This window comes from Myodes glareolus, chromosome 9 (genome assembly GCF_982192425.1).
Source record: "Myodes glareolus chromosome 9, mMyoGla1.1, whole genome shotgun sequence".
Taxonomy (NCBI): Eukaryota; Metazoa; Chordata; class Mammalia; order Rodentia; family Cricetidae; genus Myodes; species Myodes glareolus.
This window is the reverse complement of record NC_142034.1, coordinates 25,971,809-25,999,340: the sequence shown is the minus strand read 5'-3', so window position 1 is coordinate 25,999,340 and position 27,532 is coordinate 25,971,809. Positions and strand designations below refer to the sequence as shown.

General features: G+C 46.1%; 1 protein-coding gene across 3 annotated transcripts in view; it reads left to right on the top strand.

Annotated features, from left to right (window-relative positions):
• Skap1 (src kinase associated phosphoprotein 1) overlaps nt 1-25,484 on the top strand; it is a 288,526-nt gene extending 263,042 nt beyond the window's left edge. Inside the window, exons 12-13 of one of the 3 annotated variants that reach the window (XM_048450913.3) lie at nt 21,371-21,479; nt 25,169-25,306. In XM_048450913.3, the coding sequence (XP_048306870.2) occupies nt 21,371-21,469 (99 nt within the window). In that variant the 3' untranslated portion in view covers nt 21,470-21,479; nt 25,169-25,306. Of the gene's footprint in view, nt 1-12,054; nt 12,560-21,370; nt 21,480-25,168 lie in introns of those variants that run through there. The other 2 variants (XM_048450912.3, XM_087910051.1) reach the window with 2 other exon arrangements.
• Nucleotides 25,485-27,532: the final 2,048 nt, after the last annotated feature.

The window sequence follows — 27,532 nt, the reverse complement described above, 5'->3', positions numbered from 1 at the left end:
CATAGTCCTTCATTAAAGAAATCCTGTACCGAGTGTGATGACCTGCTCTCTTAATCCCAGCACTCGGGAAGCAGAAACAAGCAAATGTCTGTGAGTTTAAGGCTAGCCTGGTCTACATTTTGAGTTCCAGGGCAGGCAGGGCTACCTAGTAATAAAGAGGCCCTGTCCCAGGAAGGCTCTGAAGAGGGTGTCTGGAGGAAGGAGACTCGGGGTTTGGGGGAGCGGGCAGGAAAGGGGGGGAGCAGATGGGAGGAGAAAGATGTCAGCTTTTTAGCCTTGGCTCCTGCTGCTCCCTGCTGGGTTTGAGGGATTTGTTTGTTTGGGTTTGTTTTTTAATTTAATACATATTGGTGTTTTGCCTTTATGTGTGTTTGTGCCCTTAGAGACCAGAAGAGGGCTTTGGGTTCCCTGGAACTGGAGTTCCAGATGGTTGTGGGAGCTGGGAATTGAATTTGGATCCTTTGGAACAGTAGCCAGTGCTCTGAACCATTGACCCATCTCTATGTCCCAGAGAGAGAGAGAGAGATGCACTCCATGGTTAACCAAATGCCTACCACATATCCTGTTCTCAAGCAGGTTACTTGTGTGACTTTGGGGGAAAAAAAATCACTTAAACTTTCAGGTTTTAATGTTATTATCTGCAAAAAAGTAGGCCAGTTTCTGTTCATAAGGTTGTGATCAGAGAATTTATGTGAAAAGTATGTAGACTTTAATTAATGACAGCGCATATACTCTCTTCTCTCCCTTCCACTAGCACCACACTGAATCTGCCCTTTGGTGTTGAGCGTTTACTAGGAGTCCAATAAATTATTGGTAAGGTAAGGGCAGAATGAGGGCCAGCAAAATGGTTCAGTGTGTAAAGATGCTTACCACCAAGCCTGACACTTGAGTTTCGTCCTTGGGACCCACACGGCACAGCAGAGAGAAAGAACCAACTCCATCTCGGGCAGTGGTGCCGCACGCCTCTAATCCTAGTGCTCAGGAGGCAGAGGCAGACAGACCTCTGTGAGTTTGAAGCCATCCTGGTCTACAGAGTGAGTTCCAGAACAGGCTCCAAAGCTATACAGAGAAATCCTGTCTCAAAAAACCAAGGGGGACTGGAAAGATGGCTCAGCGGTTAAGAGCATTGCCTGCTCTTTCAAAGGTCCTGAGTTCAATTCCCAGCAACCACATGGTGGCTCACAACCATCTGAATGAGATCTGATGCCCTCTTCTGGCCTGCAGGCAGACACACAGACAGAATATTGTATACATAATAAATAAATAAATATTTTAAAAAAAAAACAAGGGGAAAAAAGAACCAGCTCCCCAAAGTTGTCTCTGAGCTCCACACACACACACACACAAACACAAGCTGTAGCATTCACTTTTGTACACACACATATAAATACATTTAGTTCCATTTTTCTTTAATGAAAAACGTGGTTCATATACCAGGCATTCCTCAGACACTCCATTGATTGAGACACAGAGTTCTCTCACTACCCAATGAAGAGGCCTACATGGAAATCCATCATGTCTTCTGTGGTTTAGGAATCTCATCACCGACCCCAGAAAGAGCCTCCAAGCTTCTCTTCCAGAAGAAGCCAGAGCCATGTACCCTATCTCACAAGCAGTAACAAGGACACAGTTAGCAGAAAGCCCTCCTGCTGACCGCCGCTCAGCATATCCAGACATTCCAAGGCCCCATGCAGCTTCATGCCCACTTAACTCACTGACTTCCAATTTGGGTCTTAAAATATTTTAGAGGAAGATTTTTAATAACGAAGTGGGTGTGAACATCCTGCGGATGCTCCTGCACCCCTTTTGGGCCCAGATATTTCTGAACAGCCTTTTCTAGTAAGAGCCTCCCTTCCTCCCCGTCCCCACCCACCCAGGAGATGGGACACAGCTCAAGCCACGACATAGCTCAAGCCGCAGCAGGGTGTTTAGCGCTCTTCAGCGCCTCCAGATTGTGGCGCTGGTGCAGGTCTCCTCAGACATAACGGATCACTCCTGAGAGCCTGCCGCTCGTAAATTACTTCCCACGATGCCAGCGACCACCGCAGAATTCAAGTTTGAATAGAGCAGGGAAAAGGTGTTTGAGAGGCCTGTTCACTCAGCTGCATTTTAATTTCCTTTTCAATCTTGTCCCAATTAATTTCACAGAATTAATCTCACAGAAGCAAACTCGGCAGCACCGAGGCTGTGGTTTTGAGTGTGGCGGTCGCTCTGCCTGAACATGAAATAGGAGCTAATATAAAAATCCATCTGCTGTGTTTGAAATACACGCCGGCTGCCGCTCGGTCCTGTTTGACATTCCAGGCATCAACAGCGGGGGGGAAGTGACTTGGGGGTTAGTGGCCATCAGTACCTGGCAGGGGTTCAACAACAGGTGTACTCCAAAAATCCATTCTGTCTGAGCTGCAGGCCTGACAGGGCAGGTGTTGAATCACCCTCAGTGCAGTGACACCATGCCCCGGCTTGCCTCCTTGTCTCGGAGGACGGCAAGACCTTTCTGTGAGCCAGCACCTCTACGGTCACTTACTATCGGTGTGGAGAAAAAGAGAAGTAAAATGCCCTGGCCAAGCAGGGGTGGCGCACACCTTTAATCCCAGCAGTAGGGAAGCAGAGGCAGGTCGATCTCTATGAGTTCGAGGCCAGCCTGGTCTACAAAGCAAGTTCCAGGACAGCCAGGCAGGGATACAGAGAGAAACCTTGTCTTGAAACCCCACACACACAAAAAAAGAAAGATGCTTCCATCAGATGAGAGAGATCACAAGCTTTCAAGTCCCCTTTCAGAGAAGCTGCATGACTTCCAGCCAGCAAGGTCTCTCTCCCTAGAGAACTTTTCTTCTAAATAATAGAGGTGTTTCTTTTGCTGCTTGAGATAGCACAGAACAAGTGTCCACTGCGAAAAATCAGACTCCGGTTCCAGAAATGATTTATGAGGTGTACGCCAGTTCAAATAAGAAACTTCACGTGGGGGAGGGGCTCACACACCTTTAGCCCTGCACGCCGAGGCAGACGCAAGCAACTCTCAGTTGTGTCTGAAGCAGCCTGGTTCTGGCCCAGCCAGGAACACATATCGAGACTGATTCAAAAAATACAAAGAAAAATTCAGTTGACTGGAAAGAAGAACCCACCCCTGACCACATGAATAGGTAAACTGAGTCACATGGCTGCACCTCTGAGGCTTGCTGTGTCCACCCCCCAAAGGGTGTTAGATGCCTCTTGCGACCTTGTCCAGGGTCTTATTTCCTTGGCTATCAGCATTGGAGCAACAAGTTGGGCATCCATCCCTTAAGGCTGACGCTTACACGATGGCTTAGCTTTTCAGGAAGGGCTTTTCCTGGCTCCAACATGCCAAACTTTGGCCTGTCCTCTCGGACGGCGGACACAGTATCATGCGGCATGTGATGTGGGTAGATAGACTTTATATCACCTGGGGTGGAACAGCTGCTTCTGGCTCCCTCCGTCTGAATGCAGCAGGGCCTGGCCTGGCACACTGAAGCTGTGTAAACATACGGCCTGTTATAATGGGATTTTAAAAACCCAGGATCTTTTCCCCTTACCTCCTCAAAGGACTGCTTAACAATATAGACCCTTCTCCTCCCTTGAGTTCCTCCTTCCTCTCTAAAAGATCTGTATACTGTTTAAAAAAAAAAAATCAGAGTGAAATAATACTTCTTCTTTTACGTGTATTTAGTTGGACATGACGGCAATGCTCATAAAAACCAATAAGTTAATCCCTTCAATTGCTTTAAATGAAGGATTTTATTTATTATTTATTTATTTATTTATTTATTTTTAATTTCAGGGCTCTGAGGGAAAAGAGGTGTTTGGTGACATCTAGTGTCCATTTAGGACTTCCTCAGGCACCGTCCCCTCTGCTTGACTGAGTGGGGGATGTGCCCAGGTAATTTGGGAATAGTAAGTGGTGAAAATATAGGCCTGGGGCACAGAGTGTCCAAACAGTGTGATGAACTGATCAATGCCGGTCAGAGAACTATTATTCACCTCTGACCTAAGCAAAGGCGTGGACAGGGGCACACCGTCAGAAAATATCTTTTTCTTATTGATAATGGTATAGGAGAAACGCAGAAGGTGTCCCCGCCACCCCAATTCATGTTCACGACAGGTCAACACCGTGCTGTGATGACGAGGAGGAGGAGGAGGATGGTATTTTCTCTCATTAATAACCCCTATGGGAGGCTAGAGTTAGGAGGATGGGAATGGGATTTGGGGTCAGCTGGAAGGCAACGGTCATACACCGGTCAAATTCAGTGGAGGCCATTCCTTTCCCCCAGACAGGAACCAATCGTCTAGAACAAACCCTGGCAGCCTCATTCCTTCCAGGTAATTTTTATAAATGAGGGGATACCCATTCCAAGAGAGGACAAAAGGAAGAGGGTGTTTGTGTGTGGGCATATGCACGCACTTAGCCTGCTAACAAGGGCCCACTGCACAAGGGCGCTCTCCCATTGAATCCTGGCTCTTCATTATAAAATCCTTTTAAAAGAGAGAGAGAATACAACTGCATTTTCCTCTTTAATCTCCTTATTTCTAAACTGTTGTCCTAGGCAGGACCCTTTGCTTTCAAAACACACACACACGCACATACACACACATGCACGCGCGCATGCACCAGTCAGGTGGAAAGTCCCACACCAGATGTTTACATAAAACCCCATAAGCCATGGTGGGGTTAGGTTAATTCTCAGAGTTGCCCAATGCTTTACAAACTCCGGCGTTAAAAAAAAAAAAAATCCAGCCATTTATTTTGCAGCGAATTTATAACAAACGCTGTTAAAGGCTTCGTCTTTTGACAGAGGTAATAATAAATTCACTGTTAAAAACGGTAGTTTAATTCCTTATACCTCCAATACTGCACAGAATAAACCATATTCATCACTGAGTAATTTTTTACCACATAAATCTTTAAAACTAACCGGTGAAGGCTGTTGAGACTGAAATATTGTAAATTTATTAGATGTGCCCATGTAGTATTGGATTCAGAGGTTTCCATTCGAATATATTACAGGGAAAATTTGTGTCTCTAACTGTGACGTTCCCTCCATTTCCTGCCACCGGTACTGTAACAAGCAGCTTCTCCAGAGTCAGCTGCATGTCTATTACACAGAGATTTAGTAATAAACCCTTGGCTAATCTGCCAGAGAGGCTGGATGGCATTTCAGTGAATGCCCTATTTAAAGGGAGTCGCAAAAGCTTTGTTTCTGGGTGGTTATGTTCTCAGAAGGAACTCAGCTGCCCTCAACCTCTCCTGCCAGCGTTTCTTGATGTCGTATGGATTCAGCACTCCGACCAAACTCGGAAAATATTGAAGCACATTATAGCCTCATTGCAAACATACAGAGCAGCCATTTCTGTCAAAGTTGTACGGTTCATTATGGGAGACGTGGGGCAACTGAGGAGAACACCAAAAGCTAGAAGCTGGTGATATCCATAGACACATGATATTTAATGCTAATTAAAAGGTCATATTGATTCTCTGAACAGAAATAATAGACAATGTCTTCAGGAAACCTGCCATTTTAAACTGTTTTATGTGACAGGACATATTAAAAGCAATTAAATCCTCAAATTTGAACCCAAAAAAAAATCCTTTTGCCCAATTATATTAATTTTGAGTAAAACTCTGAACTGGCAAATGAGAAAATTCCAAACTTTTCTCATAATTTACCAATTAAGTGACGTTTAAGCCGCAACCAACTGGTGATATCAAATTATATCTCCAGTTCATTAGGAGAATGGTAATATAGCTAAATTTAAAAAGATATTTTTTTCTTAAAAGAGGTTCAATTTTTTTGTTTGTTTGTTTTTGTTTAGTGAGATAGAGGAATTTTTCTGTCTTTACTAATACCCTGTGTTTGGAAGGAGTTCCAAATACAGAAACTTCCATGGAGCATTTATAAACTTTATGATTCTTTCTCAAGAAAATGAAACCAAATAGGTTCCTAACCGCTCAACAAGAGCACCCTCTTGGCATTTCAAGACTGCAGCCCATCAGGACGACTGCTAGAAGACAGAACTCGGCTGCAAAGATAAGCATAATGCCAGCAATTAATAGTCAGCATCTCACATTCTAGTCGAGAGGACGTGTTTCTCGTCGTGATGTGGCTCATAAGCTGAGAGTATCGGGAGCCAGATTCCTTTCGTGCATGAGGATTAAAGAGAAGGGGGAGAAAAAAAACCAGCAGCAGCAACCCTCCTCCATCTGTAAATGAATGAACATCTTGGTTTTATAGCTATTTGCTTTGTAAAACTGAGGACTGAAACAAAAATTACTGGATGCCTAAGTAACACTTTAATTCGGAATTCATTTACGTAGCTGTGTAGTTGTCACAAACCATAATGCAGTATTTAATTAAAATAACAGAAATGCATCGAGATATGTCCTAGGGTAGCGATCACCAAATTATAGTCTGTGCCATCAGTATTTTATTTATGAAATGGTAGATTCTTAGGTGCAACTAGGCTGAGACAAGAGTATAAACATTTTAAACTTGCATGTTTAGAAAGGTTCCTTTTTTTTTCCTGCTGTGTCTTTAAATTTTTTTTTTCTCCTGTGGTATGGGGTGGGGTGGGGGGGGTTGTGGGATTGTTTTGCTGTGGATAAAGATCTCTCTTTCTGACTCTTGCTTTTCAACTATTGACCTCTCAAGTCTTCTGGCTGTGAAATCCCGTCTGTTGTCATGGAAAGGCTTGTGAGGTTCACAGGAGCCAAGGCAAGCGTGGGACATCTTAGGCAGAACTTGGACGTGGATTCCAGGAGGGGTGGGCTCTCCGTGCCTGTTCCCACCGTCTTCCTTACTCCTCTGCCATCCATAAGTGCCGGTTAGTTAGAGTTTGCGTGCTCGCCTTCTCTACTTTGTGGATGCTCACTGAGGACGCCTCTCCTCTTCATAAACGCATAGCATCTGTCTTGCACGCACCCACCATTCATCTCCTCGTTCCCATCGGCTGTCCCATCCACCTCCTTGTCTGCAGAATTATGTTCAGCAAGGTCCCCATTTATAGGAAATAAATAATGAAAATGGAAGGGACCAGGAAAGATAATCGAAACATTCAAATTGTTATTTTTCACTGTACTTTACACAAACAGAGCATATGTAAACAGCTAGAGACGGTGCCGGCTTGTCCCTAAAAAGCAATGGCTCCAGAACATTCTGACCAAGTAAATCTGACGGCATTGCTTCGGCTGGGTCCCAGCTCTCCTGCTCTTGGAGGCTCTGCGATCTGACCTTTTTAAAATGGTAATTCATGCCATGTTATTGTTGTCTTTCTGTCTGAGTCTTATTTATCCTGCTTATAACTGCGCGTTTGTCATCACTTACGCTCCGTATGATAATCCTACAGGCTGTGACACAGAAACACTCACGGTAGTCGCCTTCTAAAGGGGGAAAAAAAAAGTCCTTGTGATTGCAGTATAAAGATATTCTGATAATGGTATCACAGCCCTGTCTTACAGCGAGGGTCTCCAGGAAGGAGGATTTCTTCTACACTTGTAATTATTTTAGCCCCTTTCACAGGTCACATAAAAAGTTAATTTCAATTGCTGCTAATTTCCGTCCAACAAGAGCACGGTACTTTAAACCACCCAAAATAATTGGATTCAAAACAAATTTAGGAAATTGAGTGTGTTAGAAAGCAAATAAAAATATCCTTTTGGTAGGGAGGAGGGCGAAAGTGGTAAAAATGGCCTTTTTTTCCCCTCTCTCCCCTCTTCCCCCTTCACAACTTTGCCATTAAAGTTGCACCTACAGCTAGAAGTTTGTCCGTGAAAAATGGTCATTTTGTTTCTCTGCTCAAAGAATGTTATTAAAATGCTAATTTAAAAGAAAAAGGAGTTAAATATCTAGCGATGGTGCATTCTAATTGCAGCCATAATGAGCTCTCTAAATGTGCATGCCCCTGACACACACAGAGCATAAACAGCAGTAAACAGATCATTAGTACCCGCGTTCATTTATTCTGGCGACCTTACCATGACCCCACCGAGGGTAGGGTGAAAAGCAGGTGGATCTGGCTGTGACACCCCCTAGAGGGATCCAGGAAATGAAGCTATAAGCTGTTGTCATGGAAACGCCTATGTGTGCAGATGATGTAACACACCGACAGGCTGTAGGGCCCCCGCTACTGGGACGTTCGCCTTTCCCTCGCCGGAACAATCTTGAGGATTAAATTATTCATTTCTTTAATTCACAAAGCAAGAGGAATCCTAATTTTCTGGGTGATGTGCAAGTCTCTCCCATTCATCTAGGGTCTAACACAGTGACTCGACCCCTCTTTCTCCAACACCCACTCCAGTTTCCCACATTCTAGCCCCAAATAGCTGAATCTGGCAAAATCAGGTATGGAAATGCGGTGGTAATCCAGCGCTCAACATCTGCATTTAAAAGAGAGAAAACCAAGGGTCTCTGTCGAAATTAAAAATATAAAGCGCCCTTTCCTGATGAGGGCATGTTGGCTAGGGATTAAATGTACAGAGCTTTGTTTGGAGTACAGCAGCGGCAGGGTTAGCCCTGAGAACTGCCCAGCCCAACTCCGATGCCATGAGTGCGGAGAGCCACAACCCCTAATGCACACCTCGCCCTAGCAAGGTGCAAGAAAGAGATGAGGATGCAAGCAGCTGCTCGCCCCTCCCGCACCCAGTTGAGAGAATGGAGATTAATAAATATAATTCTTTGGAGAATGATTCCACTCTATCCTACCCTGTTTTGCACCAAACAACCTCAATAACCTTACGGCAACAATAGAATAACTTTTCTTCTCCTCCTTTTTTTTTTTTTAAAAAAAAAAGGGAAGCAGAAAAGACAATCTCTGGAAATTATTTTAAAATAAAAAATCTCCCAGCCTGCACCTCCCCCCACCCCCCTCCCCATTGCACTTTAGATGAACCTGTGATATTGTAGCAATGGCCCTTGAAGTGCAGTGGGGAGGTGATTTAGGAGAATATTAAAGGCAATGTGGAGATTCAAGGCGCCTCTCTCAGGGAGATCTGGAGAAATACGCAGCACAGATGGGCCGAGCAGATTAAACATTTCCGTCACATTGTTTCCAAATTGTGTTGTGGTGCCTGAGGCTGGTACTGCGGTCAGAGCAAAACAGAGCGGTGGGGCTGGGAGCCGCACAGTTTATGGAATACATATTAATATGCCCGTCTCACATGGTATCACAATTCTATCAGCTCCGAGAGGCTGCTGCCTCTATTGTTCCTGAATTCTGCACTCAGCACCTTGTTTCCTCCCATCTGTAAACGTTTACCTGGCCTGTCTCCGCTCTTCTTGAGGTGAACTCTAAGTTGTCTGCTACATACCTACCTCTCTTTACAAACCTGCTTCACTTCCCCCTCCCTTTATGATTTTTTTTTTGTCGCCTCTTCTTGTACACACACAATTTCTACACACGTTTCTGTCACCAACAACATCTGGTGTGCGCAGACCCTACACACCTCCCTGGCCTTGACTCCATGGACATGTGTTCACACCCTCTTCAGGACGTGAGCTTCGCATTTGAGGCTAAATGTTCCCTCTCACGCAAGCGCTCCTAGGCCCTCCATACGGAGCCCACATTCCCCTCAGAGCACTCCATTCTTAAGCCGGGACAAGCTTCGGGGCCTCGTCATCGTGAGACAGCTTTTGCTGACCACCTTTCGATGCTCCCTCTTCTCTAACGCTATCTCCTCAGACATCCAGGTCCATCAATCTTCAGGACAGCGAGTTCCCTGAAATGTAACAATAAATAAAACTGGCTCAGTTGAAGCAAACTTAATGATTCATTTGTGGTATGGTCTATAGACCAAAATTCTGAGTAATGGAAAAAGAGAAACTGATCGCCAAGAACCTTAAGCACAGTGTGAAATAGCCTGGAGAGGCCGCCAGACTACTGAAGGTTTTCGCCAAGGGCTGGGCTCCAATCCTTTCCAGTGTCACGACACCACCAGCTACCCAACCAACCATTTCCCTTTCCCTTCAGGAAAATCTCACAGAACAATTCGTGCTGAAAAAAATGGTATATCTGTCTTTGGCGACCAATTCCTGTACCCAGCTTTCTTCGCCCAGCAGTTAGAACCCTCAATTTCTCTTAAAACTTAAGCTGTCTTAAAAAAAACATCCTCATTCCCAAAGCTGGATTTTAGGAGTACAGAATTCGTAGGCCAGTGTGTGTGTGTGTGTGTGTGTGTGTGTGTGTGTGTGTGTGTGTCTATACATGTGTATGCTGATCTTAGAGTATACAATCTACTCTGCTTAGGAATTCAAAGTTCACATCTTCACTAACGATAACATATGGCAAATGGCACTATTAAGAGAAATAAGCAATCATAAGCCAATACTTGATTGGCTTTTCCCATACATATATCAAGTACTTATTGATCCTTCATGTCCGAGGCTGATAGACTGTCCTCTTGAAGAGGAATTCTCTTACTTACAATGATACAGTGAACTTTTGGTGGTTAAGACAGTGAACTATGAGACATGTTCAGGGAATTCCACAGAAGCTTCAAGACCATTTTGATGTGAAAAGAGGAGGTTACCATAGGAACTCACCCAAGACCCCCATCACAGAACCTTCTCAACGGAACTGACCCTGTCAGAAGGCTTGTTCCAAATGCTACAGAGGGTACTACACCTTTTAAGTCACGGTGAAGATGCTGGTGTCTTAGGACAGGTGAGCAGCTCGGTCAGGAAGCAAGGGGAAAGCGACAAGGGAAGGACTCTTGCCTAGAAGACCCTGTGAGTGAGGAGCAAAGATTCCTGGTTCGCTTTCATTGTATTTTGTTTAATGAAGTAGACGGCCTATACTAGGACAAAGTCCAGACCTGGGCCACAAAGTCCACGGTATTTTCCTCTAGAGTTCTATTTGTGAACTACGGAGGGCTCACAACCCCCTCGAAAATCTCATGGAAAGTCTAGACGCAAGACACATGTACACAACCACACAAAATTTTATATCAATTTCAAAAGTTCAAGAAGTCTTTCCCATCCATCCACAGACGGGCTAAGGGTTCACAGATTCCAGTTTAAGACTTGAAGCCCTAGAGAATGTGAACTCCTTCTGTTGGAACAGTCTAGGATTCACTGAGCCTAGAAATTGAATTCTCATCCCAAGACGGGATGGTCATTCCAGGTCATGTCTGTGTTACTCCAGGGGAGCCATGGAAGAGCTTATACAAATAGGAACCAGCAGGGAGGAGAGAAATTAAAATGTAGCAATCATGGAGTAAGGGTATTTAATCTCTTTTAAGGTTTATGATAGGCGCCTGCTGGTCCCCCTCCCCATATCCCCTGACACCTACTGACAGGGTATTTACAGCGCCACACAGGGGCTCAGGGCCCTGTGACAGGAGGAGCACGGAGGAGGCCTGTGATAGTCTTGAAGCCATAAACAGCAATAGGAAACCACTGGAGGCCGAGTCAAGCTGTGTGACAGGCCTGGTGTTGGTGACCATACTGCTTTTTGTTTATAGAGTTTGCCGTTCTTTTTATAGCAGGTTTGGTGGTCTGTTTGGGTTTTTTCTTCTCTTGTTGGTTGAGATTAGCAGCATACATCCTATAGGGGCCGTATACAATCCCCCCATAAATACTTTTGACTGTGGACGGTGGTGAGCACCGTGTCGATTTCAAGTTCATTCAAACATTTCATTCATCCAAGCCAGTGGTTTCTCCGTCCTGATAACAGAATCCGAACACCAACTTTCATTTCCAGAACTCCTTCATGAGGCCTGAAAAGAGCGCAGGGAGATTTGGCGGGGTTCAAGTTGAGGGAAACAGATGTTTGATCAAATGCAGAAATCAGCAACATGTTATACTTCTCCGGGGCGAAAGATGGGCGGCGAGAAGACAGTGCCGCGTTTGGTGGGGTTGTTGTTGGTGTCGTTGTCCTTTGGTTTGGTGGGGGGGGGGGTGGCTTTTGGTTTTTGGAATTTTGATTGGTTGATTGGTGGGTTAGTTGGTTGGTCGGTTAGTTTTGTTTTTCGGCTCTTAATCTAAGCATCTTCAGGTAATAATTCTGTAGCATTAAGGTCTTACCTTTACCCTCCATCGTATACAGCCACTGAGTGAGGCGAGTGAAGAATCTGGCTGCCCTGGTGCGATCTATATACACTTCCAGGCTCGCGGCCCCAGTTGGAAGGTAGAGACACTCCTGCGATGACGGTCGCAGGTCTCCTGGGAGCCTCGAAGTACTCTTCCCGTTTCTCCAAACAGCTGTGCCAAGAGAAGTTCACGTTTTATGGAAAAACATTGATCCCAGAAACTCAGTTTCCGTTCGATCCTAAAACTAAAATCCAAGAAGCAGCAACTTAATAAAAATGCAGTAAATTAGCACCTCTAGACAGGGGCAGGGTTCATTCAGAGCTAGGGTCTGCCTGGCTGAGCCAGTATTCTCTCCATTTTAATAGTTTAATAAAAATTAGCATAATTAACGAACATCTGTATGATCCAGAGTGGTGCAATTTGGCACTTGGAAACGAGGGCTTAAACATGATTGCTGTGAGTTTAATGTTGTTTTAATTCTTTTTGGCACTGTGCAGTGAAATAAACGTTTGGTGGTGATAGTTCTCGGCCGGATCTCATTTGCATTTTTCTCCCTTTGATTATGAGCAATTGTGGACTCCCCAGCAATTCATCAAAGTAGAAATTATTTTAAAATACCTCGTGGTGTTCAGACTGAGCTGGAGCAGGGCATGGGGGGTAGGAGTGGGAGAGAAGGCTAGAAATTTCCATTCATGCTTTAAACACCTCAGCCCTGCAGCCCTTTCTGGGTATCCAACCAGGGGAAGAAATCTGGAAAAGACAGTCGGATCCCAGGACCTGTAGGTGCTTTGATTAAGCTCCCAGGCTCCCACAGCAGGACACATATGGTCTCTGAGACGATGCTATCCTCAAACTTCTGCTGGCTCTTTTGTTTTGAAGGGCAGAGAGTTCCTCTCAACTCATTTCTGCTCTTACCGCTGTGCAGAGGCCCCCGCGTCTGCAGTCGGCAGGCAGGTCAGCACTCCCCTAGAGCAAGAGCAACCTGACTGGGAGCCTGGCCTTGGCAGGTGCCCTGCTGAGCCTCATCTGCTTCCCATTTGCACCCTCTTTGAGTTGGCAGAGAGTATGTTTCCAAGACTTGGTCCCTACCCCTGACATCACAGCCAAAGGGGACTGTGACGTGTGAGTCAAAAGTCAGGGGATCTCAACTAATCCCATGGAGCCAGGCACGCCTCACGTGACGCACGTGACACACGTTTCACTTGAGCAAGTTGCCTTTGGTCAGAAAGACTGCCAGGCAGCTTTCTGCTCTGTGAGAAAGCAAAAAGAGCTAAAACTAGTTTTTATGAGTTACAGTGTGAGAGGAAGACAGAGTGTCCCAGCAAAGCCCTGCAGATGAAGACATTCCTGCAGCGTGGTAAAGCCGGGGCAGCTCTACCAGAAAACCTAAGACACAAAGGAAGGAGATGCAGCTCAGCCTGGAAAACTAAGCAAGCTGAGGGTGAAGGCAGAGGTCACGCTAACTTCAGCGCTGGAAAATGAACCATAACATCATGTGCACTGAGCTGAGCTGTGACATGTCCTGTCAGACATGGACTCCCCGGTCCATGTGTCATACAAGAGACACACTCACTGTAGAGGGAGGTTGCCTGGGAGAGGAAGGAATGAGGAATTGTACAGAGTGGTGGTGGACAGACACGTTCAGTTATTTAAGACAATGCTGTTGTTGTTTGGGGTTTCTTTGGGGTTTTGTTTGTTTGTTTTTGTCTATTATGTGTGTGTAAATATTTACATGGGCGTACACAGGTGTACATGCATATGTGTAGAGGCCTGAGGAAGATACTGAGTGTATTTCTTGTGTGTGTGTGTGTGTGTGTGTGTGAGACAAGGTCTCTCTTTCTCTCTCTATGTCATCCTGACTGTCCTGGAACTCACTATTTAGGCCAGGCTGGCCTCACAGAGATCCGCCTGCCTCTGCCTCCTGAGTGCCGCAATTAAAGGCGTGAATGCCAAGCAGGCTGAGGTGCCCACCTGGCATTTTTATGGACACTGAGGATTGGAACTCCAGTCTTTGTTCTGCGGGATAAGTATGTTACCTGTTGGACAATCTTCTCAGCCTCCGTTTTATTTTGTTGAGATTTGGGGGAGGCTGTGCATGTGTGTATGTGTTTTGTTTTTATTTGGTTTGGTTTGATTTTAGGTTTTGGTGGTGGTGGTGGTGATTTGGCCTAAGATCTTTTAAAAAAAAAAATCCTTTTTTTTTTTTTTAACAAGGTTTTACTTTGTAGCCCACAGTGGCTTTGAACTCACAACAGTCTTTACCTCAGCCTCTACAGTGCTGGGATTCAGGGTATGGGCAGTCACACCCAGCTCCTTTTAGGACCTTTTAAAACTCAGTTTGGGGGCTGCATAGACGGCTAAATATTTAAGTGTTTAAGAGTACCTGCTATCCTTACAGAGGACTCAAGTTTGATTCCCAGCACCCACACATGGCAGCTCTCAACTGCTTGAGACTCCAGCTCCGAAGGATCCAACACGCTCTTCTAGCTTCCATGGCACATGTGCATATACATGACATGACGTGTATATGCATATGTTTACATATGACTTGTATGATATCGCAGGCTTAGTGAGCTCCAGGCTAACTTGGGCTAAAAACTGAGAGAGACCCCGCCTCCAAAGAAAAACAAAGTCCTTAAAGATCCACTCAGTAGTCCGTGTCTCACTTCTGCGGCAGCTGAGACTTTTCTTGGCACATAGGAACGCAGCTAAGGCCACTGTCTCTGAAGGCAGCTGGCCTCTTTCGGTCACAACCACTTCAGTCAGTAGGGGAGTGCCTAGGAGTTAGTGGAAAGTCCATCTGTTCAGTCGAGAGTGCAAACGTTTCTTGCCCGTTCATCTCGTCATGGCCTCACTAGTAAGCATTTATCTTGGACCCACTCTGTCTTTACCACTGAGAACTCAAGAGACAAAACCAACAAGGGCCGGCCCTTCAAACTTCTTATCTGACCAAGCAGTGGTGGTGCACGCCTTTAGCTTCAGCACCAACAGAGGCTGGCAGATCTTGAGTTCATGGCCAGCCTGGTGTACAGAGTGAATTTCAGGACAGTCAGGACAGCCAGGGCTACACAGAGAAACACTGTCTCAAAAAACCAAAACAAAACAAAACTTATCTGTCCTGGTTAGCGTTAACTGTGAACTTGATGTAGTCTAGAGTCACCTGCTCTGGAATTGGGAGAGGAGGGTACTGCGTTGAATAAATTTTTTATTGTGTTGGTCTGTGGCCATATCTGTAATAAGAGCATCTTCGTGGTCTTTTTATATGTATGGGTGCCTGGTGCATACAAAGGTCTTAGAGGGCATTGGATCTCCGGGCACTGGAGTTATGGGCAGTTATGAACTTCCATGTGGGAATGGAGCCTGGGTCTTCTGGAAGAGCCGCCAGTACTGTTAACCACTGAGCCATCTCTCCAGCCTTGTCTTAATGGTCTTTTTTTTTCCTTTGGTTTTTCGAAATAGGGTTTCTCTGTAGCTATGGAGCCTGTCCTGGAACTAGCTCTTGTAGACCAGGCTAGCCTCAAACTCACAGAGATCCACCTGCCTTTGCCTCCTGAGTGCTTGGATTAAAGGCGTGCGCCACCACCGCCCAGCCTGTCTTAATGGTCTTAATTGATGTAGTAGGATACCATCCATAGGCGGTTGGTCCTGGGCTGTATGAGAAAGCTAGCTAAGCATTAGCCTGTGAGCAAGCCAATCTGTGAGCCAGCAAGCAATGTCCCTTCATAGTTCCTGCCTTGAGTTCCTGTCCTGACTTCTCTCAACCATGGACTGTAACCTGGAAATACATGATGAAACAAACCCTTGTCTTGGTAACTGATTCATTGCTGTGAAGAGACACCATGACCAAAGCATTTAACTGGGGGCTTGCTACAGTTTCACAGGGTTATATATAGTCCATGATCATCATGGCTGGAAGCGGAAGGCTCGGCTCCAAAGTAGTAGCTAAGAAGAGCTTTACATCCTGATCTATAGGCAACAGGGCGGGGGGCGGGGGGGAGACTGAATTTGGCAGGGCTCAAAGCCTACTTCCAGTGACACACCTCTTCCAGCAAGGTCAAATGTCCTAATCCTCCTCACACGGTTTATCAAGTGTGGACTAAGCCTGCGTATATGTGAGCCTTTGGAGCCATTCTCATTCAAACCAATACATCCCCCTAAGTTGCTTTTGGTCTGAGTGTTTCATCATAGCAACAGAATGGAATTAGAATAAATCTCAGCCAGATATGGTGGTAAACATCTGTAGTCCCAGCACTCAGGAGGCAGGAGGATCAGGAGTTCAAGGCCAGCCTCAGCTACACAAAACCCTGTCCAAAAAGAAAGAGAGAGTACTTCACTTCCCATCTAGTGAAGCATTGAGACAAAGGCAGCATGGTACGTTAATGTTTCTCTGGGCAAGCATAGGGTTAGACCACGGAGTGGAGCCCTCTGACCCAGTCAGAGTGGCAGGGAGTGCATCTTAGAGCATGTAACTCAGGAGTTGAAGTCTGAAGGGTGCTTAGAAGGGGGGAGCCCCATGACATGGAGATGCAGGAGCTGTAAAGGCAGAAGAAAGGCTCCAAGCACAAGAGAGCCTGTAGCCTGTGAAAGTAGCCCAGGTGAGTGCTGTTTTAATAAGGAGTGCCAGGCAGTGCCAGGTGCTGAGCAAGACAGGGCCACAAGGGCCCACCTTGTTAAGATGGCAAGAGGCCCATGCCTTTAATCCCAGCACTCAGGAGGCAAAGGCAGGTGGATCTCTGTGAGTTCAAGGCCAGCCTGATCTACATAGTGAGTTCCAGGATAGCCAGGACTATGTAGGGAGATCCTGTCTAAAAAAAAAAAAGGCTGTCAAGGGACAGTGGGGGGAACCCCACTAAGAGAGTAGCCGCATCATCTGTGCAAATCCAGAATATTCTGGCTACAGGATGAAGAGCAGGTGGGGAAAGACGGGAGCGGGAACCAAGAAGAACTGCAGAGTGTTTCTGTAACCCTCGTGAGGGACAGTAACGTAACTCTAGGGTGTCGGCAATGGGGGTGGAGAAGTGGGTAGAGTTCAGTAAGTGTTTGGAGAGCGGACTAACAGAACTGACTGGAAGGTAGGGACGGAGTTGGGAAGGACTTGATTTTTTTTGCCCAAAATAAGTAAGGGCATCTTGGTATTACTCACTGAGGTCAAAACCTTGGGAAGCGAAGCGAGCTGGGGATGGGAACGGGAGCAGCCTCATGGGTTACATATAGGGCTCCCTGAGCTTCAGCAGCTTGGTGGACATGTACTTGGGGGACTTTTTTGTGATTTTGTTTCATTTTGTTTTTCGAGACAGGGTTTCTCTGGGTAGAAACAGAGGTCCTGAGTTCAATTCCCAGCAACCACATGATGGTTCCCAACCATCTGTAACGAGCGAGCGATGGCTGTCCTGGAACTCAGTCTATAGACCAGGCTGGCCTTGAACTCACAGAGATCCGCGTGCCTCTGCCTCCCAAGTGCTGCCACCACCTGGTTGGGTGTTTTACTTTTTGAGGGGGTTGTTGATTTGTGTGTATGCCCATGTATGTGCCTGCACATGGGAGTAGAGGCCAGAGAATAATCTTAGATGTCCCCCTTGGTTTTTGAAAGAGGGTCTCTCACTGTCCTAGAGATCACCAAATAGGCAAGGCTGGCCTTGAACTCAGAAATCTACCTGCTTGCTGGCCAATAAACTCCAGCTGTCTCAACCTCCCCAGCCCTGGAATTACAAGGGTGTACCACCATGCCCAGATATTTTTGTAGGTTCTGGGGATCAAACTCAGGCCCTCATTCTTGTACAGCAGGCACTTTTCTGACTGATCTGTTAGTCCCAAGTCCACACTGAGGTCCTGGGACCTAGCTCTTTTATCTGTGCTTGAATCCTTAATTGTTCATTCACAGAAACAGGGTGATGAAACTACAAAGGTACATGAGATTGTAAATCAGAAGTGGTCTAGGACAGACCCTGGAAAACACATTAAAAAGGAGAGAAGGGTTGGAGAGATGACTCAGCAGTTAAGAGCATGGGTTGCTCTTCCGATATCCTGATTTCAGTTCCCAACAACCACACGATGGCTCACAACTATCTGTAATGAGATCTGGCGCCCTCTTCTGGCGTACAGACGTACATGCAGACAGAACACTGAATACATAATAAAGTATAAACACCTGGCTTTTAAAAAAAATTAAAAATAAAAGGGAGAGAAGATGAGCCTGCAAAGACTAAGAAGCAGCAACCACAGAGGTAGGAAGGGAGAGGGAAGGCGATAGTTACAGAAAGTAGGAGAAGAGAGAATCATAGTGAGAACGGAGCTGGTGAGAGGGCACAGACTGGACTGCGCTATACACGGAGAATCTGCCCCATCATCGGGTGTTGGGAGACCATGGAGGAAGCGAAATGGAGTGGCAGCCAGCCATGGCAAGTTCACAGATATCCAGGGCTATAAAGCCAAACAATGTCACAAAAATAAATAAATAGCTGGGTGGTGGTGGCACACACCTTTAATCCCAGCTCAGGAGGCTGAGGCAGGCAGATCTCTGAGTTTGAGGCCAGCCTGGTCTACAGGGCAAGTTCCAGGACAGCCAGGGCTACACAGAGAAACTTCTGTCTGGAAATAAATTAGAAGTAGAGTGATGGGGGTAGAGGCTGGACCAGAGCAGCTGAAAGGATGAACAGACAGGAAGTGGAGGAAGCAAATCAGGGAGTCTGTGGTGCAGGTCAGTGTAGACTAGCAGACATGGCAAGCAGGCATGCAGTGGAGACTAATAATTGTTTCAACAATGAAAGACATGTGTGCATTTTAGAGCTGATGGGAAAGAGAGGCAGAGGTCAGACTCCATGAAATAAACAGAGGAAGGGAGGAAAGGACAGAGGGAAGGAGGGAAAGAGGGAAGAAAAAGGGAGGGATGAAAGGAGGGCAGAGGGGAAAGAGTTAAGCCCAGAGAAGGCTGCACCCCCTATTTGACTGGGAGAAGAACGGTTGTCAGTACAGGTCAGTTCCTTGGCGGCTGGGGATGAACGCGAACACATTTGACCATCTCTTTTCTCTTTGGAAGTGGAGGAGGTGATCTGTTGAGTGAAGGGGAGCAGGGGGAGCGGAGGAGTTGGAGAAGGAGAATCACACCAGACACAAGATCGCCAGTCAAAGCCAGGGAGCCTGAACTGTACATGGTCCCCAGCCTGCTTTGCTTCTTTTTTTCTCCTAAAGCTCAGCCACCAGCAATGCAAAATGTGGGTAGCATCACGGTCCCGACACCCAGCGGAAGTGGAAGACTCTCAGGCCCTTTCTTGTTTGCTCCTCTCTGGCGCTAATTACCTGCCTGTCATTATTGCTATACCTCCCTCCTCGCACCTCTTCTAGGGAGGAATCTAAGGCTTAGAACACCGGTGGTGGGTACAGCACTTTCTATTGTCCCGTTTCTATGGCGTCACTTCCATCCTCACCGCATGCAGAGGGAAAGACATCCGCACTCCTGCAGATCAGAAGAGCAAAACTAGGAGAACCTAAGGTCACGTGGCTGCTAAATGGTCAGTCGAGGATTTGCTCCCAGCCTATCTGACTCCAAAGGCCATTACTCTCTCCTATAAACTCCCAAGGAACAAGCAGTGTTTGACTCATCATTCTGTCCCTTGAGGAAATCCAGATAGCACTTTGCACAAGGAAGATGCTTGATGGATCGTATTGATTTGAACTATGACCTGTCACTCTGAACATCTTTAGTGTTCTGGCATTTTAGTTAGTGTTCAGCCTTCTCTGAAGAAGCCATAGCATTCGCTTGGTTGAAGGGGAGGGGTCTGGAAAGATGGCTCAGCACCTAAGAGCATGTACCACTCTTCCACAAGGATCTGAGTTCTATTCCCAGCACCCATATCAAGTGGCTCACAATCACCTTTAACTCCAGCTCTAGGGAGATCTAACTTCTCTGCCCTCCAAGGGCACCTCTACCTACACACAAGTACACACACAAGTACACACACACACACTTAAAAATAATATATAGCAATAATTTTTTTAAAAAGGAAAGTGAGATGTGGGGGCTCAGGCCTTTAAATCCACACTTGGGAGAAACAGGAAGAGCTCCAAGAATTAACACCAGCCTGATCTAGTGAGTCCCAGATCAGTCAGAGCTACATACTAAGACCCTGTCTCAAAAGAAAGAAAGAGAAAAATTTTTTTTACTTATTTTTATTTTATGTACCTGAATGTATGTTTGGGTAAGGCTATCAGAGCCTAGAGTTACAGGCAGTTGTGAGCTGGCATGTGAATGCTGGGATTTGAACCTGATCCTCTAGAAGAGTAATCAGTGCTCTTAACTGCTGAGCCATCTCTCCAGCCCTGAAAGAAAGAAGTTTTTTTTTTTAAATTAAAAAGCTTTTGGTGGGGCTGGAGAGATGGCTCAGAGGTTAAGAGCATTGCCTGCTCTTCCAAAGGTCCTGAGTTCAATTCCCAGCAACCACATGGTGGCTCACTACCATCTATAATGAGGTCTGGTGCCCTCTTCTGGCCTGCAGGCATACACACAGACAGAATTATGTATACATAATAAATAAATAAATATTTTCTTTTAAAAAAAAGCTTTTGGTGTAGTAGTATGTACCTACAATTCTAGTCCTGAGGAGTCTGAGGCAGGAGAATCAAAAGTTACAGGCCAACCTGAACTGTAGATTGAATCCCTACCTCTGGAAAAATAAAAAGCTGTCAGGGGCCGGAGGGATGGTTCTGTGGTTAAGAGCACTTACTGCTCTTGCAGAGGACCTGAGTCTGGTTCCTATCACCAATGGGATAGGCTCTCAACTGCCTGTAACTCCAGTTCAGAGGATCCAGTGCCCTCTTGTGGCCCCCACGGGCACATAAACACGCATGTACACACAAACGCACACACTGACACACACATACATGTAATTAAAAACAGTTTTTAAAGCTATTAGGTTCAGGGGCTGGAGAGATGGCTCAGTGGTTAAGAGCACTGACTGCTCTTCCAGAGGACCCGGGTTCAATTCCCAGCACCCACATAGCAGTTTACAACTGTCTGGAGATCCAGTTCCAGGGGATCTGACACCTTCACACCAATGCACATCAAATAACGTTAAATAAACCATAAAAAAAATATTTAAAAAAAAAAGCTGTTAGGTTCAGCGACACCATCAAGTATGCAGATACGCTCGGTCGCTTCATAGACGTGGGGACAGCAAAATGAGCACAGTTACTTTAACAAAGATGACTTTGTTAAATACTCTAATCCCGTTAAGGGTGTCCGCGGTGCCTTCTGGCGCCAGCAAAGAAACCAGCCACAGTGTGTGAGGTTTCTAGAAGCATTTCTCCAACCGCTACCATCGTCTTTTCCCTTTCAGGAGTACAACATGTATGGCTGGTGGGTAGGAGAGCTGAACAGCCTCGTTGGGATTGTTCCAAAGGACTACCTCACCGCCGCCTTTGAAACAGAAGAATGATGAAGCCCAGGTATCAGCATCGTCATCAGTTTCTGCCCTTGGTCGAGGGGAGTTTGTCAGCTATAACTTCACTTCTCTGTGACATCGTCAGTGAAGTAGCCTTTTCCTTCCTTTCCAAAAACGATGTTAATGATTCAGATGAAAGTGGGTGGGTGTGAACATACATCATATAAACGTATGATATTCTCAAAGATTAAAACATAGTAAATAAAGTTAAGAAGGAAAGAAAAAAAAAGATGGAAAACTAGTGGATTAGAACAGTTGGTAGGCTGCTTATCTAGCATGCTTGGAGCCTGCCCTCATCCCCAGCCCCACATAACACCAGACGTGCTGGTACACACCTGTAACCCAGGAAGATCAGAAGTTCAAGGTCATCCTCAGCTACAATGCAAATTCTAAGTCATCCTGGGCTACATGAGACCCAGGGTCAGGGGAAGAGTGTGGAATTGTGGTTCCCTAAGTCTATGTCACTATGTCACTTAGCACTGGACTTAACTAAAGGTGGCAGAAAGTACCAATGACTTGATTGACAGAAATTCATTTTGCTCCTGTGTATAAATCTAGAAGGAAATGGTCAGAGGCACTCAAGTTCTTGGGAGCTTTGTGCCCCATGTGGAGGACCAGCATCTCCCAGGTTGACCGAGATGAATGCTTCAGCACCAGCTCTGGGTCTGAGCGGGAAAGATACAGGACAGCAGAAGGGTGCGCCCTCTGCAGAAGGGTGCGCCCTCTGCTGTTGAGGACACTTCATGAGCTTCGTGCACAGCACTTCCCCTCACAATCTTCCTCCAGCACAGTCTATCCCATTGTCTAAAAAGGGAGGAGAGGAGGCTGGAGGGCCAGCTCAGTGGTTAACAGCGAGCACTGCTCTTCCAGAGCCCCTGAACTTGAGTCCCAGCACCATCTTTCGTGTTCTAGCATGTTAGCTGGTACACAGCTGTTTCTAAAGAAGCCACAATATTCTGCTTGGTTTAAAAGGGAGGGGGACAGCCATAGAGATGGCTCAGCATACAAGAGCACTGACTACTACTCTTCCAAAGGATCAGGGGTCCATTCCCAGTACCCACATGGCAGCTCATAGCTCCAGTTCCGGGGGATTTGATGCCCTCTTCTGGCTTCTGTGAGCATTGCATGTGCTTGGTGCACAGATACAGGAGAAACACCCATACACATAAAATTCATTCTTTAAGAAGCTGGAAAGGCCTGGTGGTGGTGTACGACTTTAGTCCCAGTACTTGGGAGGCAGAGGCAGGTGGGTCTCTGTGAGTTCAAGGCCAGTGTGGTCTACAGAGCAAGTTCCAGGACAGCCAGGACTACACAAAGAAACCCTGTCTCAAAAAAAAGTTTTTTTTTGAATTCACTCAGTAACACAAGTCATTGAAGGAAAACAGCCAACATTGACCTCTGGCCTCCACATTCATACCCACATGTACATTAGTACTAGTACATGCATGTGCACACACCTACACTCACATACACATACACACCACACACCACACCCACAAAAAATTCAACCTTTTAAGAGGATTCCTAGGAATATAATCAAATTCATTTTTAATAACTACTGGGAGGCCGAGGCAGTAGGATTTTGAGTTCAAGACCAGCCTGGGATACATATCAAGACCCACTATATATATATATATATATATATATATATATATATATATATATATATATATATATCCCTAAGTAATAAAGAATATGATTGAAGCTTTGTGAGGAAGAATATCATGCTGGGGTGTGTTTTGATTTTTTGATGGTGTGTGTGTGTGTTTGTGTCACTGGGAATTGAATCCACTGTACACCAGTCAAGGGCTCTGTCATTGATCAAGCCCCCATATGATGTGGGGGAGGGGTTGGGGGGGAGTTGAGACAGGGTTTCTCTGTAGCATTTGGAGCCTGTCCTGGAACTAGCTCTTGTAGACCAGGCTGGCCTCGAACTCACAGTGATCCGCCTGCCTCTGCCTCCCAAGTGCTGGGATTAAAGGCATGCGCCACCATATGATGTTTTTAAAGTATCGGGAATGCTTGGCTTGGTCAGGTAGCCATGGGAGCCGCTTTGATGGTCAGGGGGTTTAGACTTTAGAATGGTAAATGGGCAGTCAAGACTAGCTTGATGTCGCTAGCTCCATCTCCTGGCCAAAAATGGGATTAGCCTTTGCTGCAGGACGTGAAAAATGCAATCAGTGTGACAGCGAGGCAGTCTTCCCAACCGGGTCCCTCTCTGGCATGCAGTAGCTCATGGGTGAATTTGCTCAGGAACACACGTAAGACAGACCTTGCTCTCCAGTGCTCGCGTGCAATCTCAAAGCCCCAGCTCGGGGCTGTTGTCCAGGTTTGACTTTATGACTTCGCTAAGGAAGACTCTGTTTACTGATGGGGTGCAGGTGGGGTGGAATTTTTCTGCCAAATTAAAACTAATTCACCCCTTTTTTTTTTACTTTGTAGTCTATTTAAAGTGTAGCCCTTTGTGCCCTTTAACCCACTAGGACATCTAGGAATTTATCCCACCAGCCTCCTTGCATGCATGCCCAACGGGAAGAAATAAGCTTGGGTGTTTGTATGGGAAAGGACTGGAGATGAGCTCAGTGTCCTAGTGTGCAAGGCAAGAAACTGTGGGGCATTCGTGGGTTCGAATACTACCCAGCAGTAGAAACAAAAGGGAGGCTGTTGCCAAATAAGTTTCAGGATAGATCGGTAAGCACAAAAAGCAGCAACGGAGGGCAGGCCAACCATGCATGCCCTCCTTGTAGAAAAGGGGAGTAGAGAGCTGTTGTTTGTGGTGCATACCTAGAACCCCAGAACTCAGGAGGATTTCCATGGCTTCTAAACCAGCCCGAGATACACATTGAGTAACAGAGTGAAACCCTATCTCAAAGGCCATGCGGTCACTATTTGTTTATATGTATATGCAATACTTACGGAAGGAGAAGGAACAATGATGTCAGTTACCTCTGAGGACAGAAAAACTACATAACTAAGAGACAAGGTAACAGGAAAAAATGTTACTCCCACTTGTAATTCTATCTTTTAAATTTTCATTTTTGTTATTTTTATAATTATGGGGGTTGTAGACATGGGTATAGGTACCCATGGAGGCCAAAAGGGGGCACTGGATCCCATTAAAGTGGAGTGGTGGCTGACTGTAAGTGCTGGGAACCGAACCCGGGTCTTCTGAAAGACCAGCAAGCGCTCTTGACCACCAAGCCATCTCTGCAGACTTCTCTCCACTCCCATTTTTTGAGACATCATTTTTTAAAATATTTATTTATTTATTATGTATACAATATTCTGTCTGTGTGTCTGCCTGCAGGCCAGAAGAGGGCATCAGATCTTATTTCAGATGGTTGTGAGTAACCATGTGGTTGCTGGGAATTGAACCCAGGACCTTTGGAAGAGCAGGCAATGCTCTTAACCTCTGAACCATCTCTCCAGCCCTTGAGACATCATCTTATAGATCCTAAATGACCTCAGATTTGCTCTGTAACCAGGATGACACTGGACTTCTGATCCCCTGCCTCCACCTCTTGGGTCCGGGGTGACAGGTGGGCACTACCATACCCAGTTCATGCTGTGCTGGTGGCTGCATCCAGGACTTCGTGTGTACGAGGCCAGCACTCTACCAGCGGCAGAGCTGCCCCGTACCCATATTTCTGCATTCTGAATCACAAAAGAAAATTCACCTTTTCCATCTTTCAGGGAACACACCCTTCTCTCCATCCTGCCTTCCTGAAGAAACATACCACCGGGAATTCCCATCCTCTACTCGGCTATGGATTCTTCTCTTCGCTGAACAGACCCAAAACCCTGCTACTTTACGTGACTTTAAACCGCCAATAAAGCAAGCAGGAAGAGGACAGTCCGCCAGGTCTGTTCCTGAAAGCAGCCGGCTCCTAGCTTATTGCCCTCTGTAAGCCTTGTCCACACACCATCTCTACCTTCTCTACAAGACTGCAACAAAGAAGGCAACACTGGTGGCTCCCAAAGTACAAATAAAGTTTAGATGTTTCTTTTCCTTGTGTGGTGGGGCTGAATTCCTCTCTGACAGTAGCAAGGGCTGGCAAGATGGTTCTGTAGGTAAGGGCACCTGCTGTCAAAGCTGATGGGAGACCTGAGTTTGGTCCCCAGGACTCACATGGTGGAAGGAGAGAACCCATTCCCACAAGTTGTCTTCTGACCTGCACACGTGTACCGTGGCACATGTATACCCGCACATGAATAAATAACAAGTAAATGCTAAGAAACTGTTTTGACTTGAATCCCAGCACTTAGGAGGCAGAGGCAGGTGAATCTTTTCTTTGTTTGTTTTTGCTCTGTTTTGGGTGGGTTTTTTTTTATTTTGTTTTGTTTTGTTTTCTGAGCCAGGGTTCCTAGCCATCCCGGAACTGCAAGCTGGTCTCTAAGATCCGCCTGCTTCTGCCTCCTGAGTGCTGGGATTAAAGACACATGCCACTACCACCTGGCCAAAGCAGGTGGTTCTTAATGAGTTCAGTCCCATCCTGGTCTACAAAATGAGTTCCAGAGCAGGCAGAACTATTACTCAGAGAAACCCTATCTTGAAAAAAAAAAAAAAAAAGCACACAAAGAAAGAATGAATGAAATTGTTTTTATTTATTTATTATGTGCATTGGTGTTTTATCATGGGTGTTGGGTCCCCTGGAACTGGAATTACAGACAGCTGTGAGCTGCCATGTGGGTGCTAGGAATTGAACCCAGGCCCTCTGGAAGAACAATCATTGCTCTTAACCACAGAGCCATCTCTCCATCTCCAAACTTGCTTTAATTGTATCAAAATGTCACTGCTGGGCATTCTTACAATCTGCAAAGTGGGAAGGGACAGTTAGAAAAGCCTAGCCAGGGAAGGAGGCTTGTGGCTCTTTCCAGACAGTCACCTCTGGACCCCAGGACTGCTAGTGTCCAGTCAGTTCCTCAGGCTTCCTTCGGTTGGCTACTTGGTTGCTTTTTCTAAAGTGGTGAATCTCTGAGAGAGACCGAAGCAAGGCCTGGGAATCAGCACGTTGGAGACTGCCTCTGTGAGCCCCCGGCCTGCAGTGTGGAGTCCCACGTGGGCTGAGGAAGCGCTTTCCAAGGGGCTCTATGATACAGGGCTCCCTGGTCCCTTTTCAGTCGCCGGCACGCAGTTCTGCACATTGAAGAGGCAACAAGTGGTTAGGAGCACAAATCCTGGAACCAGAGAACCCAGGAGTACATCGTTTTCCAGTTTGGGATGTGTTGGTAATGGTGCCTCCGTTTCTTCTATGAAGAAGGGGGTGGGCTCTATCTCAGCAGATCACTGGGTAATTAGGAAGATGAAAGGGTTTGTCAAGTTCTGTGTACTTGGAGAAGGACCTGGCATGTGGTAACTGCTCAGTAAGGAATAGCTCTTATTGCCAGACTCTACGTGTGAAATTTTGCAAGACAGGCACCTGAGCAGCTATAGAAATTTTATAACAAAACTGCCTATTCGGAGCAGCCCTGGATTGGCAGAAGCCACCTCTGTCAGGACCATAGTGTAAGTAAATTTGCATCTCACATCAACACAGGAGAGAAAGAAACCAGACAGCAAGCAGGGATGTTGGTAGATTCCAAGTTTCTCAAAGCGGGGGGCGGGGGACGACTTATGATAATTACTCATTTCCAGACACAAAAATAAAAAATGGAAACAATTCTTTGTATGATGGCTAGAGCGGTGAGAGAAATGGGACAATTTGGAGTCTGCGGTGGGGGTTGTTGATAGAGAAGTATCTATGACATCTCCCTATTACCCAGGGTGCTAAAGGGGAGGGAACCACTAGGTGGCAGCACATGAGCAGGTGAACCAAAGAAGCAATTGCCTACTGCTTTAGGGCCCTCCTTTGCACCAATCCCAACCCATAGGTAAGAACAATGGGCATTGTGTAGTGTTTAACACAAACCCTTCTACGCCTACTCATCCTTCCTTGGAAAGCCCCCGCCCCCAAGTCCCAGTCCAAAAGACGAGCTGGCAAGAGCATGACCCTTTGAGTCAGACACTAGAAAGGGGGATCCCAGAAGAGAAAGAGCAAGTATCTGGGGCAGGGTGGA